Source organism: Somniosus microcephalus, chromosome 17, assembly GCF_052327205.1.
Source record: "Somniosus microcephalus isolate GS21.2 chromosome 17, FLI_Smic_1.0, whole genome shotgun sequence".
In the NCBI taxonomy this organism is placed as follows: Eukaryota; Metazoa; Chordata; class Chondrichthyes; order Squaliformes; family Somniosidae; genus Somniosus; species Somniosus microcephalus.
This window is the reverse complement of record NC_141003.1, coordinates 63815103-63833914: the sequence shown is the minus strand read 5'-3', so window position 1 is coordinate 63833914 and position 18812 is coordinate 63815103. Positions and strand designations below refer to the sequence as shown.

Below are 18812 nucleotides of genomic sequence, written 5' to 3'. Positions count from 1 at the left end.
TGGGTTAGATCTAGAGTAAAGCTCCCTCTACACTGTCCCATCAAACACTCCCAGGGAAGATACAGCAAGGGTTAGATACAGAGTAAAGCTCCCTCTACAGTGTCCCATTTGTAGTGTATGTACCTTTAAGAGAGAACTACTTTTACAGCTCCTGTATACTGTAGTACCGGCAGTGACCACACCTGTATATAAGCCTTGAGCAGGCATCTGTACTGTTAGTTTTCAGACTACCCTCATCCAGTAAACACCTGTTGATTGTTGATCTGCAGTCTCCGTCTATTTATTGAAGAACACCATACCTTAAGATTCACGGATTCAACAGTGGCGATGAGGTCGATTCGAATCTACCTGCAACTCTGCATTTCCTTCCAAGGATTCGCTCCAGGAGGACAGTGGAAGAAAGTCGAGGCCAGAAGCACGGGCGTCGACCAGGAGCAACCGCCCAGTCATCCAGCAGAGAGTGAACATCGCAGGGGAGGCTGTTGAGAGCTGAGCTTGGTTCTCAAGCCACGACGATCCAGCAACAGGCTGGCAACAGGTACAGCGCAGACCCTTCCCGGACAGCGGCGGCTGGAGCTGACCGACGGCACAGAAAAGGTCGAGCAGCGTCGACGGGGTAAGAGAGAGGGTAATGCGCACAGGGCGCAGCCGGGGGTTGAAGACCGAGCGGCGTCGACGGAAAACAAAAAGAGAGAGAGGGTAAAGCACAGCCGGGGTTCAGGACCGAGCGGCGGCAACGAGAGAGGCGCACAGGAGAACGCGCAGAGCGCAGCCAGGGCTCAAGGGCTGAGCAGCGTCCGCGGGGAAAGAAAGGACGCGCGGGAGACGCCATTTGAGCCGCGGAGAAGAAGGGAGAGCGCGGGAGACGCCATTTTTGAAGACGCAGCGGAGAAGAAGGGCGAGCGCGGGAAGAAAGGAAAGCGCGAGAGACGCCATTTTGAGCCAGCGGAGAAGAAGGGAGAGCGTGGGAGACGCCATTTTAGCCAGTCTAACCACACCCAGGGATGCCAAAGAGTGGCAGTGTCACAGCGTTCGACAATGAAGTCAAAGATTGGGCGGCATATGTGGAACGCATTGAGGTGTACTGCAAGGCGAATGAAGTGCCAGATGCCAGGAAAGCACTGGTTTTGTTGAATTCCATGGGTGCAAAAACGTATGGCTTACTGCGAAACCTAGTAACCCCAGAGAAGCCAGTGGATAAGGATTTCGAAAGCATAGTGGAAATCCTACAGGACCACTTAAACCCCACACCGCTGCTGATAGCAGAAAGATTTAAGTTCCACAAAAGGAACCAGCATAAAGACAAAAGTAATGCTGAGTATTTAACGGAACTGCGCAAGCTATCGAAACACTGCCAGTTTGGAATGGGACTAGCAGATACGTTAAGGGACAAGTTTGTGTGTGGACTTCAAAGTGAAGGAACCCAGAAACGGCTTCTATCAGAAAAGGATCTTACGCTGGACAAGGCTTTCAGCATGGCAGTATCACACGAAGCAGCCACACGGAGCGCTGCAGAGATACAACGGAGACCGCAAGAATATGGCACCAATGAAATGTCATATGGAGCAGGGAAGTGTTATCGCTGCGGCAGAACAACACACGACCAGAAGGATTGTTGGTTCAAGGACCAAGTGTGCAGACAGTGTGGAAAAGCAGGACACATAGCAAGAGTCTGCAGGTCAGGGAAGAAAACCAGCAGCAAGAAATCTCCACAGGAGAAGTACAAAAAGGTACATAAGGTGACGGAGAGTAGTTCAGACGAACAGAAAAGTGATACAGACTCTGGAAGCAAGGAGCTGGGTTGTCTGAAACTACATAAGGTAATCAAAATGGAGGATCACCAGACTATCTGGGTCACGCTCAAGATAGACGGAGTCCAAGTGAAAATGGAATTGGACACAGGATCAGCCCTAACAGTCATAAACCGAAGGGACTACAAGCGGCTATTCTCACATATACCCTTGAAAGCTACAGAGATTGTCTTGAAGATGTACACGGGGCAAAAAGTCTACCCCAAAGGGAACGTGATATACAACGGCCAGGAAATACCAAAAATGGACCTATATGTATTGCCAGATGGAGGACCACCACTACTAGGACGTGAATGGATCCGGAAGATACAATTAGATTGGCATTCCATACAGGCACTGAAGGTTGAGGCCAAAAAGGATGACGGCGTCACACCTGGACGACTGTCAAAAATGCTAACTGACGCACAAGAAGTGTTCCAGGAGGGACTTGGAACACTAAAAGGCATAACAGCGATGATTAAAATAGAGGAAAATGCAAGCCCAAAGTTTTTTAAGGCCAGACCGGTGCCTTATGCGATCCGCCCAGCCGTCGAAGCAGAGCTGGAAGGTTTGGAACGTTCAGGACTACTGTCCAAAGTGGACTGGAGCGAGTGGGCTACACCCATCGTTCCTGTAATGAAGAGGTCGTTGAGTAATACGCCTGGGGAACCAAAGGAGGTTCGCATCTGTGGGGACTTTAAGGTGACAGTGAACCCAGTCCTGCACACGGTACAATATCCGCTTCCGCGGATTGAAGATATTTTCGCCTCGCTATCTGGAGGAAAACGCTTCACTAAGATTGATCTGGCCCAGGCGTACCTGCAAATGGAGGTAGAAGAAGCCTCGAAACAATACCTCATGATCAACACTCACAAAGGTCTCTACCAATACAACTGGCTGGTGTTCGGGGTAGCATCGGCTCCGGCTATTTGGCAAAGGGCAATGGATCAAGTCCTGCAATGGATTCCAGGGACCCAGTGTTATTTGGACGACATCCTGGTCACGGGTGAAAAGGACAGTGATCACCTTGCCAACCTGGAGAAGGTGCTCACTAGATTGAAGGAATATGGGCTACGAGCTAATTGCCACAAGTGCGAGTTTTTCCAGAAGCAGATCTCGTATTGTGGCCACGTTATTGATGAAGAGGGGTTACATAAGTCCCCTGAAAAGATTGAGGCAGTAGTCAAGGCTCCAGCACCGGAAAATGTGTCACAACTGAGGTTGTTCCTCGGGCTGGTGAACTACTACCATAAGTTCTTACCAAATTTGTCTACAGTATTACACCCACTGAACACCCTACTGCAAACGGGGGTACCATGGAAGTGGAATGATGAATGTAAACGAGCTTTCCAGAAGTGCAAAGAATTGATCACATCAAAAGAGGTGTTGGCCCGTTTCAACCCAGCACTACCAATTCGGTTGGCGTGTGATGCATCACCCTATGGTATTGGAGCGGTGCTGTCGCACAAATTCCCAGACGGGTTGGAGAGGCCAGTAGCCTTTGCGTCTCGGTCACTAACCTCAGCCGAGCGCAACTACACCCAGATTGACAGGGAGGCCCTCAGCCTAGTATGGGGAGTAAAAAAATTCAACCACTATCTGCATGGGCAGAAGTTCACCTTGCTGATTGACCACCAACCACTTGTCTCCATCTTTAATCCAAAGAAGGGCGTTCCAGTGATGACTGCACAACGGCTACAAGGATGGTCTCTTTTTCTAGGGGCGAACCAATATGAAATAGAGTATAAGGGCACGAAACAGCATGGAAACACTGATGGGCTATCACGCCTGCCACTGCCTACTGCGGAGGAAGCACCAGCAGTGGACCCTGTCAAAATATTTTATTCGTCGATAATTGAACGCTTGCCAGTAACTAACGCGGATATAGAGGAGACCCGAAATGATCCGACACTGTCTCGGGTATATGATTTGACGGTGAAGGGATGGCCAACACATGGCGACTCACTGTTGCCAGCATTCTCATCCAGAAGAGAACAGCTGTCAGTATGCCAGGGGACAGTGATGTGTGGATCCCGAGTGGTAATTCCACCCAAGTTAAGGGAGAGAGTGCTCAATGAGCTTCACGAAGGTCATCTGGGAGGGGTGAAAATGAAAAGCCTTGCTAGGGCTTATGTGTGGTGGCCGGGGATTGATCAACAAATCGAGGACCTAACAAAGAGCTGCTCAGGATGCCAGAAGGTCCAAAATGCACCACCACATGCCCCTCTACACCCATGGGAGTGGCCCTCATCTCCATGGCAACGGGTGCATATTGATTTTGCTGGTCCATTCATGGACTCAATGTTCTTAATAGCAGTGGATGCGCACTCGAAATGGCCTGAGGTGATCAAAATGTCCTCCACTACTACGGAGAAAACGATTGCAGTCCTACGGACCATATTTGCCAGGAACGGCTTGCCAGAGCAGATTTGCTCTGATAATGGACCACAGTTTGTGTCCGAAGAGTTTCGGAAATTTATGAGAAGGAATGGGGTAAGGCATTACACATCTGCCCCGTATCATCCAGCCACAAATGGATTGGCTGAGAGGTTCGTACAAACCTTTAAAAAGACAGTAAGGGCAATGTGCGATGATGACATTCCACTACAGCATAAGGTGGACAATTTCCTGTTAGCCTACAGAAATGTGACACATGCAGTTACCAACCAGACCCCGGCCATGATGTTCTTTAACCGACGGTTGAGATCTCATCTGGATTTGCTCAGACCAAATGTGCGAAGAAATGTTGAGAATAAGCAATTCCAGCACATCAATGAGAAGCCGACAAGGAGCTTCAATGTAGGACAACCAGTCTTGGCCCGCGACTACCGAACAGAGAAATGGCAACCCGGAACGATATGCACACGGCAGGGGCCACTAATGTACACAGTGGATGTCGGGGAGAACATTGTGAGACGCCATGTCGACCAGATCCTAGCGTCACAGGAACGAGTCAACCCCATGTCTCGCGTATTTGGGGATGAACCCGGCATACCCCCCAGAAACAGTAGCAGCGGAAACTGATGAACTAACCAATGACAGGGGGCCAGAATCGCCTCCGCACCAAGAACAAGACACTCAGGAAAGGCGCTATCCAGAAAAGATCAGGAAGCCGCCCCAAAGACTGAATCTATAAATGGACTATTTCAATTAATGTGCATGTTAAAGTGTTAACTGTTATTTGAATGTTATGGTACTGTTAATCTAAAAGGGGAGGAATTGTAGTGTATGTACCTTTAAGAGAGAACTACTTTTACAGCTCCTGTATACTGTAGTACTGGCAGTGACCACACCTGTATATAAGCCTTGAGCAAGCATCTGTACTGTGAGTTTTTAGACTACCCTCATCCAGTAAACACCTGTTGATTGTTGATCTGCAGTCTCCGTCTATTTATTGAAGAACACCATACCTTAAGATTCACGGATTCAACACCATTAAACACTCCCAGGGCAGGTACAGCATAGGTTAGATACAGAGTAAAGCTCCCTCTACACTGCCTCATCAAACACTCCCAGGGCAGGTACAGCACAGGTTAAATGTAGAGTAAAGCTCCCTCTACACTGTCCCATCAAACACTCCCAGGGCAGGTACAGCATGGGTTAGATACAGAGTAAAGCTCCCTCCACTGTGTTTCCACAATGAGCCTCCCTTTAGCAGTGTCACTACTGTAGGGTTAGTGTGTTTCTCCATTTCCCAAAGCTGCCATCTTGTGGTCTTCCAATGCCAATTAGCTCCAAATTAGGGCTGCTGTTGTGCTGAGTTACCGTGGTGACTGGTAGCTTTGTTGTGATTGCACAAAATCATTTCACATGGAAACATTATTTTAGGGAGAAAATACTGGAAAATGCACGAGAACCTGTCCACTGAAATCTTAATATTGGTCCTTGTGCTTCAATGGCTGGCGTTCGAAGACCATTACCTCATGGTAAGAATCAGGGTTATCATAGACTGGGGCTTCCTCTGGCTCCTGCTCTGGCTCCGGCTCTGGCTCCTGCTCCTGCTCCTGCTCTGCCTCCGGCTTCGGTTTCTGCTCCTGCTCCTGCTCCTGCTTCGGCTCCATCACCGGTTTCTGTCCTCGGCTCCGAGGAATCGGTGGAAGCTGATTCGTCCTCTCGGGTTCCGGTATTACCGCCTCTTTCTCCTGCTCCACTTGCTCCTGTGAATGAAGAAGAGGGTCAAGGTGGGAGCCTTTGAACCCGACTACACTGTGCAAGCAATCAATTCCCATCTCATCTGATTGGTGACCTCTCACCTCGAGCTTCTCTGTCATTTACCATCTTGTCTCTCTCTATTTTATCCATCCGACTCCAGTCAGTACTCTTCTGCTGTTCCTCCTGAGCTCAGAGACCCCCCCCCCGCCGTCCTACGCACACTTCCTCCTCCCTGCCCCCTCGCTCTTTTGAAGTCGACTCATCGCACCGTCTCCTAATCCAACACCCCCCCCGCCGCAACCATTCCCAAAGACCCCCAACTCTTGCCGGGCTGGGTACAGGTTCCGAAGGCCCTGGCACCCTCCGTACCTCACCTCAACAACTGTTTGTTCACGTGTGAACCCAGATGATGAGTGTCAGCAGGCTATTCCTTCATGGGGGCCCCACACAACTGCCCATCCAGCAGGAGTCAGTGGATGGCCATCAGGAGTGGGATCTGTGGCTGGTTCTCCCCATTGGTAAGGTTGGGGGCACTGAGGTCCATTGCTTTGATGGTGATCAGATAACTCGGCATAGACTGGGGATTAGAATTTGGTTCATCCTGGTCCGTACAACTCAGCCATTCACTGAACAAACTCGCTGACACATCACTTGGCCCGTTTCTCAATACTGCAGAGCCAGGGAGCTGTCTGGAGCTGGTCTGGGAGCTAGCAATGAGAAGGAGCTGACTATACAAGTGATGGCTGATAGTAAACAGTGTGAGGAGAGAGAAAAGCTGAGTGCCAGCTTTGACTCAGTGGCAGTGCTCTCGCTTCCGAGTCAGAAGGTCATAGGTTCAAGCTCCACTCCAGAGACTTGAGCCCATAATCCAAGCTGACACTTCCAGTGTAGTACAGAGGGAGCACTGCACTGTCGGAGGGGCAGTACTAAGGGAGTGCTGCACTGTCAGAAGTGCCGTCTTTCAGATAAAACGTTAAACCCCTGCCCTCTCAGGTGGATGTAAAAGATCCCACAGCCTTTGCATAATCTTGTGTGTTGTCTGTGAGCAAATGACTCTGGGGGAGAAATTCAGTATCGCCATGTTGAGGGCGTTATACTTGAGCGGGCGCGAAATTTAGTGCCCGGCGCAAATAAGAACATAAGAAATAGGAGCAGGAGTAGGCCAATCGGCCCCTCGAGCCTGCTCCACCATTCAATAAGATCATGGCTGATCTGATCCTAACCTCAAATCTTCTATCACTCTCCATCCACCCGAACCCATGTGATCTCCCGGGAGAGGCGAAAAACCAGATAAAAGACCCAATGGCCAATTTGGGAGAAAAAAATCTGGGAAATTCCTCTCCGACCCATCTAGGCGATCGAAATTCTTCCAGGAGATCACTCTGTCCCTATATTTTCTACAGTACTTACCTTCTGTAAAGGCGATCGCCACCCCAGCCAGGAACAGGAATAAAACCATCTCCTGAAATCTAACACAGAATTAGAACACAGTAGGAGCAGAACCAGGCTACACGGCCCCTGGGCCCACTCCACTACCCACAGGGCCATGACCATTCCGAACCTAGACTCATGTCCAATTTCCTGCCCGCTCCCCGTAACCCTTAATTCCCTTTACTTCTAGGAAACTATCTATTTCTGTTTTAAATTTATTTAATGATGTAGCTTCCACAGCTTTCTGGGGCAGCAAATTCCACAAACCTACCACCCTCTGAGTGAAGAAGTTTCTCCTCATCTCAGTTTTGAAAGAGCAGCCCCTTATTCTAAGATTATGCCCCCTAGTTCTAGTTTCACCCATCATTGGGAACATCCTCACCGCATCCACCCGATCAAGCCCCTTCACAAGCTTATATGTTTCAATAAGATCGCCTCTCATTCTTCTGAACTCCAATGAGTAGAGTCCCAATCTACTCAACCTCTCCTCATATGACCACCCCCTCATCCCCGGGATTAACCGAGTGAACCTTCTTTGTACTGACTCGAGAGCAAGTATGTCTTTTCTTAAGTATGGACACCAAAACTGTATGCAGTATTCCAGGTGCGGTCTCACCAATACCTTGTACAACTGCAGCAATACCTCCCTGTTTTTATATTCCATCCCCCTAGCAATAAAAGCCAACATTCCATTGGCCTTCTTGATCGCTTGCTGCACCTGCATACTAACTTTTTGAGTTTCGTGCACCAGGACCCCCAGATCCCTTTATACTACAGTACTTTCCAGTTTCTTGCCATTAAGATAATAACTTGCTCTATGATTTTTCCTGCCAAAGTGCATAACCTCACACTTTCCAGTATTGTATTCCATCTGCCAAATCTCTGCCCACTTACTTAGCCTGTCTATGTCCCTTTGCAGGTTTTTTATGTCCTCCTCACTCACTACTTTCCGTCCCATCTTTGTATCATCTGCAAACTTTGATATGTTACACTCGGTCCCCTCCTCCAAATCGTTAATATAGATTGTAAAGAGTTGGGGACCCAGCACTGACCCCTGCGGAACACCACTAGTTACTGGTTGCCAATCTGAGAACGAACCATTTATCCCAACTCTCTGCTTTCTGTTAGAGAGCCAATCCTCTACCCACGCCAGAATATTACCCCCAATCCCGTGATTTTTTATCTTGAGCAATAATCTTTTGTGTGGCACCTTGTCAAATGCCTTTTGGAAGTCTAAATACACTACGTCCACTGGTTCCCCTTTATCCACCCTGTATGTTACTTCCTCAAAAAACTCAAGCAAATTTGTCAAACATGACTTCCCCTTCATGAAACCATGCTGAGTTTGTCCTATTAAATTATGTTTATCCAAATGTCCCGTTACTGTCTCCTTAATAATGGACTCTAACATTTTACCAACCACAGATGTTAGGCTAACAGATCTATAGTTTCCAGCCTTCTGCCTACTACCCTTTTTAAATAAGGGTGTTACATTAGCAGTTTTCCAATCTGCCGGGACCTTTGCTGAGTCCAGGGAGTTTTGGAAAATTATTACCAATGCATCCACAATCCCTACCGCCACTTCCCTCAAGACCCTAGGATGCAAGCCATCAGGTCCAGGGGATTTATCCGCCTTGAGTCCCATTATTTTACCAAGTACCACTTCCTTAGTGATTTTAATCGTATTTAGTTCCTCCCCCCCTAGAGCCCCCTGTTTGTCCAGTGTTGGGATATTCTTAGTGTCCTCTACTGTAAAGACTGATACAAAATAATTGTTCAGCGTTTTTGCCATCTCCATGTTTCCCACCATTAATTTCCCGGTCTCATCCTCTAAGGGACCAACATTTACTTTAGCCACCCATTTTCTTTTTATATAACTATAGAAACTTTTGCTGTCTGTTTTTATATTTTTTGCTAATTTACTTTCATAATCTATCTTCCCTTTCTTAATCAATCTTTTAGTTATTTTTTGCTGTCTTTTAAAGACTTCCCAATCTTCCATCTTCCCACTAGATTTGGCTACCTTATATGCCTTTGTTTTTAGTCGGATACTATCCTTAATTACTTTACTTAGCCACGGATGGCTATCTTTTCTTTTACACCCTTTTTTCCTCAGTGGAATATATTTTTTTTGGAAGTTGTAAAATAACTCCTTAATTGTACACCACTGATCATGTACCGTCTTACCCTTTAATCTATTTCCCCAGTCCACTCTACTCAATTCCACTCTCATACCTTCATAGTCTCCTTTATTCAAGCTCAGCACGCTTGTTTGAGATCCAACCTTCTCACCCTCTAAATTATCGCCACCTACTGCTAAATTGACCTGCTTTGCCCCAGGAGGTGCTTGGATCACTAAAACAGGCGCTGCACGACTGTCTTAAGGCACTAAGCCGGAGAAGCGAGGCACTACCAGTGAGGGCGGGCGCAGCGCAGGTGCGGCCAGTTAGCGACTGCACGCAGACACGCTGGCGCCGGTCAGCTCTTAAAGGGGAGGTTCGATCTTGGCTTGCAGCCACACCCTGCGCATCGGAGCCCTGATTCTCAGCCTGGACAGACCTGCTGCCACATTCTAACGCCTAGGACTATGGAGAGGGCCAGGGAGCGAGCGCAGTGGTTCAGTGAGGGGGCCCTGGAGGTTCTGGTTGGCACAGTGGAGCGCAGGCGATCTATGCTGTTTCCGGACAGTGGCAGGAGGCCTCTGCCCAACGACTATCGCAAAGCTTGGAGGGAGGTGGCTCACAGAGTGACCTCCAGCAGCATGTGCCTAGGACCCCTGTGCAATGCAGGAAGAAGTTCAACGACCTCACTCGGGTCGTCAGGGTGAGTACCCTTTTCAGTATCCTCCTCATCCCTGCATGTTCACCTCACTTTATGGCCAAAGGGTCCTGAAAGCCCCAATGCCCAGCCCTCATCCAACACCTATGGGCCTTTCATGAAACTCACAAGCACATTCAGCACTTTACACACTGTAAGGGCTATTCCACCATGGGAGGCAGTGCAGCCAAGATCAGGGCTTCACACTGTATTCAGAGCCCGTCCTTTCTCTTGTAGGGCAAGCTGGCCCATAACAGGAGGCAGCAGCAACGGACCGGGGGAGGCCGGCCTCACCTTCAAGACCTCAGCAATCTGGAGCAGCGAGTCCAGCGGAATATGGCAGGCCGGATGATTGGCCCCGTCGCCACTGGAGATGCCGACCCCGTTCTGGACAGCAATGGTAAGGTCATCACCTTTTTGACCTCTCTCCTTCCACTTGTGCCTCACACCAGCATCCTTTGCCACTATCGAACCAATACAGTGCATTGCAGCACTCATGCCTCCCTCGCTGCCGCCCTGTCCTCATGCTAAAGCAGCTCTTGTACCTCCCTGCTTTCAGATGCTGATTCGCCAGGTGAGGAGGCGGGCCCTCAAGCTGCCACTGTGAGTGATTCTGAAGGCGAGGAGGAAGAGGAAGCCGGACCATCAGTGCCACCCTCAGCCGAGGCAGCCCATGGCCATAATGGGGACATGTCTTCCCTGGAGGGGAGCAGGGGGGAAGGGTCTGAGGAGGGTGAAGCTCCGGGGCCCAGCGGGCTGCAGCAATGCAGGGGGGGTAGGGAAGCTGGGCGGCCTTCTCCCTGGAGGGAGAGTCTGGCTTCCAGTCCTGCTACAGTGAGCGCAGAAGAGGTGCGGCTCCTCGCTGAAATGGGCGCCCAGGCAGAGCAGAGGCACACTGAGCTCATGGCGGCTGTGGCAAGGATGCCCGAATCTATTGAGTCACTGGCAAGGAGTGTCCAGGACTTCGGCGCAGCACTGGCAAGGAGTCTGCAGGACTTCGGTGCAGCACAGGCAGCTTCCACGCAAGTGCTTAGTGGTGCAATGCAGTCAGTGGCTGGTCTGATGCAGACGCAGATTGAGACCACACGAGCACTGACTGCTGCCACCCTCGCTGGATCGGGCACGAATCTCCGGGGCCCTCGCCGCGCCGCAGCAGGCCAGCAGTCTGTGCTTCAGCAGATTGCTCCGCATGCTGCAGTGCTGCCCTGTGGGAGTGCCAGTGTGTCGTCCGACCAGGGAGTGGCTCTCCTCTGTCAGGATGGCAGCATTCCTGCTGCCAACACTGTCACTTCTCCACTGCAGCTGCCACCACCTGTAGGACAGACTGCTGCCGCCCATGCAGAGTTGGAGCAGTCAGCAGCCGGGCCCTCCAGGCCCAGAGCTGATCCAGGCCGTACCTCAAGGTCATCTGCCGACTCAGTTTCTGACTCTCAGCAGCCTTCCCCCAGCCTTGCTGTAGCCACTGGGGTCCCATTGCGGAGGAGCTGCAGGGTGGGAAGGGGCCAATCTCGCAAGCGAAGCAGATCACCGTCGAAGGGCAAAAAGTAGGAGGTGTAGCAAAATGCTGTTAATTTTTTTTCGTGAAGGCCGAGGATCGTGGTCATTTTTTGTTTACTCTTTTGTTCATTGTCTCCAGGTTGTGAGAGCCAGTTATGTGTCTGACTGCTTTTTTGGGGGTTTCTCTCTATTACTTTGTCATGCGGGAAGGGCACACAGTTTGTTAAATAAAGAAGTGTCTTTATTCAGATTGTGCATGTTTGCTCTTTGAACTATTTGTTGCCTTGACCGGCTCAAGGGTTATGGAACGGTTCCATTCATGTTCTTTCAATGGCACAAGCCATTCCCTCAGAGGGGGCCTAGAACCGACTTGCAATAAGCTGCTGACGGACGGCCCTTGCACTTTGTGCCTCCCTCCCGTCCTGGTGCTCCTCCTGCTCCTCCTCCTCTGCTGGTGCTCCAATGTCTGGTGGCAGTGGCTGAGTCCTGAGGATTGCCAGGTTATGCAGCATGCAGCACACTACAACGAAATGGGAGACTCGCTCAGATGAGTACTGAAGGGCTCCCCCGGAATGGTCCAGACAGCGGAACTGTTGCTTTAGCACGCCGATTGTGTGCTCAATGATGTTCCTGGTCGCTTGATGGATCTCATTGTATCGTTCTTCAGCAGGGGTGCTGGGCGCATGGAGCGGGGTCATCAGCCAGGTGCACAGAGGATAGTCCTTGTCCCCGAGAAGCCAGCCTCCTGGGTGAGCCGGGGCTTCGAAAAGGTCTGCCACAGAAGTCTGGTGCAGGATGAAGGCGTCATGGCTGCTGCCTGGAAAGCGGGCATTGACAGCTAGTATCAGCTGTCTGTGGTCACACACCAACTGGACGTTCAACGAATGGAACCCCTTCCGGTTGCGGTAATCCTCTGCGTTCTCTTGCGGCGCCCGCAAAGCCACATCCGTGCAGTCAATGGCGCCCTGGACCATGGGGAAGCCCGCTATTCTTGCAAATCCCATTGCGCGCTCTTGCTGCTTGTCCAGGGTCATGGGGAAGGAAATGTACTGACGTCTCCTTTTAAAGAGGGCATTCGTGACTTGGCGGATGCAGCAATGCACCGCAAACTGGGAGACATTGGCAATGTCCCCAGTAGCGGATTGAAAGGAACCGGTGGCATAGAAGTTGAGAGCCACTGTCACCTTCACTGCCACCCGACAGAGATGTCCTGCTCCTCAGTTGAGGCTGCCGATCTGGCTGAAGCAGGTGGCAGAGCTCAGTGACCACCTCCCTGCTGAATCGCAGCCTCCGGAAACACTGCTCCTCAGACATGCTGAGGTATGAGAACTGTTGGCGGAATACCCTGGGAGGGTAAGGTCTCCTGTGCCGACGCCTGTTGGCCCTCCTCCGTCTGGCCATGATTGGCACTCTCTCTCGGCGTCTCTGAGCCCTCTCAATGCAATGTAGAAACCCAACGTTTCCACCCAGTGCAGCCCCCATAATATGTGGCCACTCAAGGTTATGCCAGCGAAAAAGCAAACCAACTACAAAGCTCTGGGCTGAAGCCAGAAGTACCTGTGCGAGCGCTGACTCAATGCAGAAAGCTCTCTCCCTTTGTCTCTCTGCAAATCTCTCTCTCTCTCACAGAAGGAGTGGTCCAAAAATGGCTACCACAAAGAAGCCAGGAAGAGCCCCCTTTAAATAGCGCCACCCCAGCCCCACAGCGACTGGGAACCGTTCCAGTCAACCAGTCGCTGGGAGCGCCAGGCGGAAAGGAGGGGGGCGCCACTGAAGTTCCGGCTCGGGGCGCCCCAAGGGCGTTGCACCATGAAATGACGTCAGGATCTGCGCGCGCAGCTGAGCGGGCGTTGCGGTTTTACGCCGCCGCTAAATGCCCGCTGAATTTCGCGAGAGGCACAGGTCGCGCCGCGCCCAGGCGCTAGCCGCATCGTGCCCCACTTATCGCCCTCTTAAGGCGCTAACGGGTGGCGCTAACAACTGACTTTCTCCCCCTCTGTACCTGGAACTCTCATTCCTGGCACACAGACAGTGCTCAAAACCTGTCTCTAGCTGTATTTATCAACACAGGGGAGATCGCGTTACAGGAAGAGGCAAAGGGCAGGCAGGTGCTACAGGTGTGCTCCTTCCTCACGAGACTAGATTGAGGCGATAAACTCATTCCAACGTTGGGCTCTTGCGTATAAATTTACGCAGCCCTGAGCTGATCCAACCAGTTACCCGCTGACCATCACCTGCCACCCCGACTCACCTGCTGCTTCCTGTGCGCCTCCTCCCGCTCCTGTCTCTCTCGGGCCTGTCTACGAGCACGTTCCTCCTCTGCTCTCTTCCTGTTTTCCTCATCACTGGCTTTGGCCATGTTCTCAAACCTCGCCTTCAGGCTGCTCGCACCACTGCTGGCTGCAGACACAGAAGCAGAGAGGAAGAGTGAGAGAAATGGAGAAAGAGAGAGACAGAGAGGGAGAACGAGACAGAGAGAAGGGGGAGAGAGGGGGAACGGGAGAGGGAGAGAGAAAATGGAGGGGAAAGAGAGGATAACAGAGAGAGAAATTCACACACAGTTAGAGAGGGAGATTCAGGGAGAACGAGAAACAAAGAGAGAAAAAGGATGAGACAGAAAGATAGAGACAGGCAAAGTGAGAGATATAAATTTAAAGAGAAAGAGAGAAACAAAGAGAGACAGATATAGGGATAGAGGGGGCCAGAAGGGGGGGCGGGGGGAAGAGATCAAGCGGCAGAAGAATTCGAAGACAAAGAAAGAAAGAGAGAGAGAGCGACAGAGAGAGCCCAAGGTATTGAAATCAGTCCACAAAACAGTGAGTGCAGATCGAGGGACAAAGAACAAAGAAAAATGGGCACAGGGTGAGGGAACACTGGCAAATTGGAGTTCCCATCCCCTTTAATGGAATTGGAATTTAACAGATTATAGATGTGGGAGGGAGTTACAGTGAACAGCGCAGCCCAGGGGTCAGTTACATGGAGACAAGACCCGCTGTGGGGATCAGACCTCTCGCATCTTGCGGAGAGCAGGCAGGAGCCTGCGTATCACAACCATGGCGGGAGGGGGGGGGGGATGTGGGGAAGAGAGAAAAAAATCCATGCACCAGGGTTCCAGCTGCTGATCGATGGCACGCTGCTGCTAGGAGTGGTCGGTGCCCCCGAGGGGCGGGTGTGTGAACGGTGCCCCCGAGGGGCGGGTGTGTGGACAGTGCCCCCGAGGGGCGAGTGTGAGGACGGTGCCCCCGAGGGGCGGGCGTGAGGACGGTGCCCCCGAGGGGCGGGTGTGTGAACGGTGCCCCCGAGGGGCGGGTGTGTGGACGGTGCCCCCGAGGGGCGGGTGTGGGGACGGTGCCCCCGAGGGGCGGGTGTGTGAACGGTGCCCCCGAGGGGCGGGTGTGTGAACGGTGCCCCCGAGGGGCGGGTGTGGGGACGGTGCCCCCGAGGGGCGGGTGTGGGGACGGTGCCCCCGAGGGGCGGGTGTGGGGACGGTGCCCCTGAGGGGCGGGTGTGAGGACGGTGCCCCCGAGGGGCGGGTGTGTGGACAGTGCCCCCGAGGGGCAGGTATGAGGACGTTGCCCCCGAGGGGCAGGTATGAGGACAATGCCCCCGAGGGGTGGGTGTATGACTGGCGCGGAAAGACAGGATCAATCTCGGCTGTGACACCTCCTCTTGCCGACACTCCCCGACTTGGCTCAGACCTTGGTGAGGTACTGGGGGTTGGGCAATGCCCGTGGAAGTGTACCGTGATAAGAAAGACAGACTTGCATTTATATAGCACCTTTCACCACCACCAGACATCCCAAAATGCTTTACAGCCAACAATGTTTACACACAGCCAGAGCAGAGCATCCAGGAGAAAAGAGGGAGGAGGGAACTGAAAATTAAATATGTGGGTGTTTTTGTCGTCCTGGATGCCAGAACCAGCCTGGCAACATCTGGAATTTGAATCCGGAACCGCGCCCATCGGCCCAGGGCAGCTTCATAGAGCAACTCACCGGCTTCCACTGGCATCGTCTTCTGATAGGACGAGGTCGGACTCTCCATCTCGGTGAAGGAGGCCGCGTTCTGCAACGTGAATCGGTAAAACGGTCAACCGCCAATCTAACCAGAGGAAAAAGACCGGTGCAGACAGACCTGAGCTACACACAGTTGGCACACCCAGAGGCTGGCAGTACGACTGCACACCAGCCCCACCGCCCGAGGGGCAGCGAGAGCAGCCCCTCCCCTCAGGGGGAAGACAAGAGGAACACAATTTGACCCATGCAGGTCAGAAACCCCAGCTCCAGAGCAGAGGCTTGTCCTCCTGTAGTCGGGTCAGTTAACTGAGAGACAAAGAATGTTGAAAGAGAAAACCTCGGGGAGGAGGGCGAGCGTTTAAAAAAATAGTAATGAAAATACAAGGCGTGAGGGTGCTGAGCGTGAGTGACCTCTCGGTGAACTCTCGGAAACAACATTCCTGCTCCACTCGGCTCCCAAGAGTTCTCACCCTCAGACCGTGGCCACGACCCCAGGATAATCAGGGGGGCAATCACCTGAATCCAGCTGGTATCAGCTGGCCTCTGGGGACACCCCATGTACCAGCAGCAGACATGTTACAAGATCCGGCTGGATAAATAAAACCCTTGTCTACCAGAATTCCAACCCTATTGTTTCCCGCCACATCCCACCCCGCCCCATTACAGCTTAACCATCCACCGGAACAGATAGGAGTGTAGGGACAGGTCAAGGCCATTCCGCCCCTCGAGCATGCTCCACCATTCAGTTAGGCCATCATGGCTGATCTGTACCTCAACTCCATTTACCCACCTTTGTTCCATATCCCTCGATACCCTCACCAAACACAAATCTATCGGTCTCAGGTTTGAAAATTTCAATTGACCCCCAGCGTCCACAGCCTTTTAGGTGAGAGAGTTCCAGATTTCCACTACCCTTTGTGTGAAAAAATGCTTCCTGATTTCACTCCTGAACAGCCTCCTTGAAAAAGTGCAACATCCCCACCGACACCTGGAAATCCCTGGCCCTAGGCCACACGAAGTGGAGGAGAAGCATCCGGGAAGGTGCGAACACCGAGTCTCTTCGCCGGGAGCAAGCGGAAGCCACGCGCAAACAGCGGAAGGAGCACATGTCAACCCAACCACCCCACCCACCCGCCCGCCCCACCTGTGACAGAGACTGTAGGTCCCGCATTGGACTCATCAGTCACCTGAGAATTCATTTTTAGTGTGGAAGCAAGTCATCCTCGGTTCCGAGGGACTGCCTAAGAAGAAGAAGAAGAATAGCCTAGCTCTAATTTTAAAATTGTGCTCCCTTGTTCTGGATTCCCCCACCAGAGGAATAGTTTCTTTGGTCCTACCCTATTGAATCTTTTTATCATTTTAAACATTTCAATTAGATCACCACTCAACCTTCTAAACTCGATGGTATACAAACCAAATTTATGCAACCTGTCCTCATAGTTAACCCTTTAAGCCCCAGTATTATTCTGGTGAATTTGCACTGTACCCAATCCACGTAATATTTACGTAAACTGGAAGTATAAAGAGATACAAATATGTTGATGACCATCGATTTATTATTGCAGCTATGGCTGGTCATTGCCATGGAAATATTATAGCACCAATCCTGGCTATCGGTGCTGTGTGTCAGAATAGTTGATGTCTCTAGTCCACTGAGACACTGGGGTGAAGAGCCAAGGTTCAACTTCCTGATTTACCTCACTTCCTCTCCCCGGTAAATCAAGAAGTTGTGAAGCCAAGCTTGGGTATTCAAGATTGTCGGAGGGAAGGAGGACTGACAGCGGGGATGAGTTCCACAAGCCTGAGGCTGCGCCTTGCTTTGTTACAGAGAGTTGTAGCGCCTCTCATGGAGTTTAGAATCTTTAAGGGCTTACCTTGTCCATCCGGTCCTGCTGTACTCCATATCGCCCACCAAAGCCCTTGGCATGATCTACAGATAGAGGGCAGATAACAGAGAGGTGAAGAAAAACGTTACCAAGGTGACCAGTGTAATGGCACAGAAGCTGGCTTTTGACCCCAATTCCACCCCTCCTTTCGCAAGGGTGCTGACTCTCACTGGGTACGGTTCCACATTCACCAGTAGCCCTCTGGTGCCTCACCCAAGTAGCACCGAGCTATTTGACTGTGGTGATGAATCAAGGCCGAGCTGGACCCCATTCTTGCCCACTGTCCACTCCCACGCACGCTCCAGCGGGCCTCTCTGGATAGCGACCGGGAGCAGGAACCCTGAATGATTTTTTTCCCCTCCCTGATTCTGGGGAACTGAGGCCAATAGTGGTGCTGAGATCGGATAACCCAGCATGGACCAAGGATTGAACCTGAGGCCTTCAGAATGGCTCAGTCCCACACTGAGCGCTACATATAGGAACATAGGAACAGGAGGAGGCCATTCAGCCCCTTGAGCCTGTTCCGCTATTCAATTAGATCATGGCTGATCTCTTTCCTAACTCCAGATGAGCCATTGGGAAAGTTCTGGGATCTTGCAGAGGTATCATGGTCTGCAGCTCCCTGTGTAAGGGCACAGTGTAGCGTGAGCCCAACCACACCCACCTCAATCCCACCAGAAACACATCTAATTGCACCTTGACCCTATCCATAGAAGAGAGGGTAGTGCCAGAGGATTGGCAGGCAGTAATGTTGTCCCTATATACAAAAAGGGAGGTAGAACAAAACCTGGGAACTATAGGCCAGTCAGCTTAACGTCAGTGATAGGAAAGATACTGGAATCTATACTAAAAGTGATAGAAGAGCATCTGGAGACAGAAAATATAATAAAAAGTAGTCAGCATGGATTCTAAAAGGTTAAATCATGCTTAACTAACCTGATAGAATTTTTTGAAGAGGTAACAGAAGAGTAGACTAGATTATTGCAGTAGATGCCATGTACTTTGATAAGGTACCACATGGTAGACTCGTGACAATGATTAGGGCATGTGGAATCAGGGGGCAAATTGCTGAATGGATAGCAAATTGGCTAAAAAGTAGAAAGCAGAGAGTAGCAGTAAAGGGTAGTTATTCAGATTGGAGGAAGGTAGAAAGCGGTGTTCCACCAGGATCAGTGATTATGTTATTCATAATTTATATTATTGGATTTAGGAATAAGTAACTC

The 18812-nt window shown here is 51.2% G+C and overlaps 1 protein-coding gene across 1 annotated transcript in view; it reads right to left on the bottom strand.

Moving 5' to 3' along the window:
• hcls1 (hematopoietic cell-specific Lyn substrate 1) overlaps nucleotides 1-18812 on the bottom strand; it is a 78931-nt gene that overhangs the window by 12650 nt on the left and 47469 nt on the right. Inside the window, exons 11-14 of the mRNA XM_086010555.1 lie at nucleotides 17578-17633; nucleotides 15683-15752; nucleotides 13939-14087; nucleotides 5711-5947 (exon numbers count right to left, since the gene is read on the bottom strand). Coding sequence (XP_085866681.1) covers nucleotides 5711-5947; nucleotides 13939-14087; nucleotides 15683-15752; nucleotides 17578-17633 — 512 coding nt within the window. The remainder of the gene's footprint in view (nucleotides 1-5710; nucleotides 5948-13938; nucleotides 14088-15682; nucleotides 15753-17577; nucleotides 17634-18812) is intronic.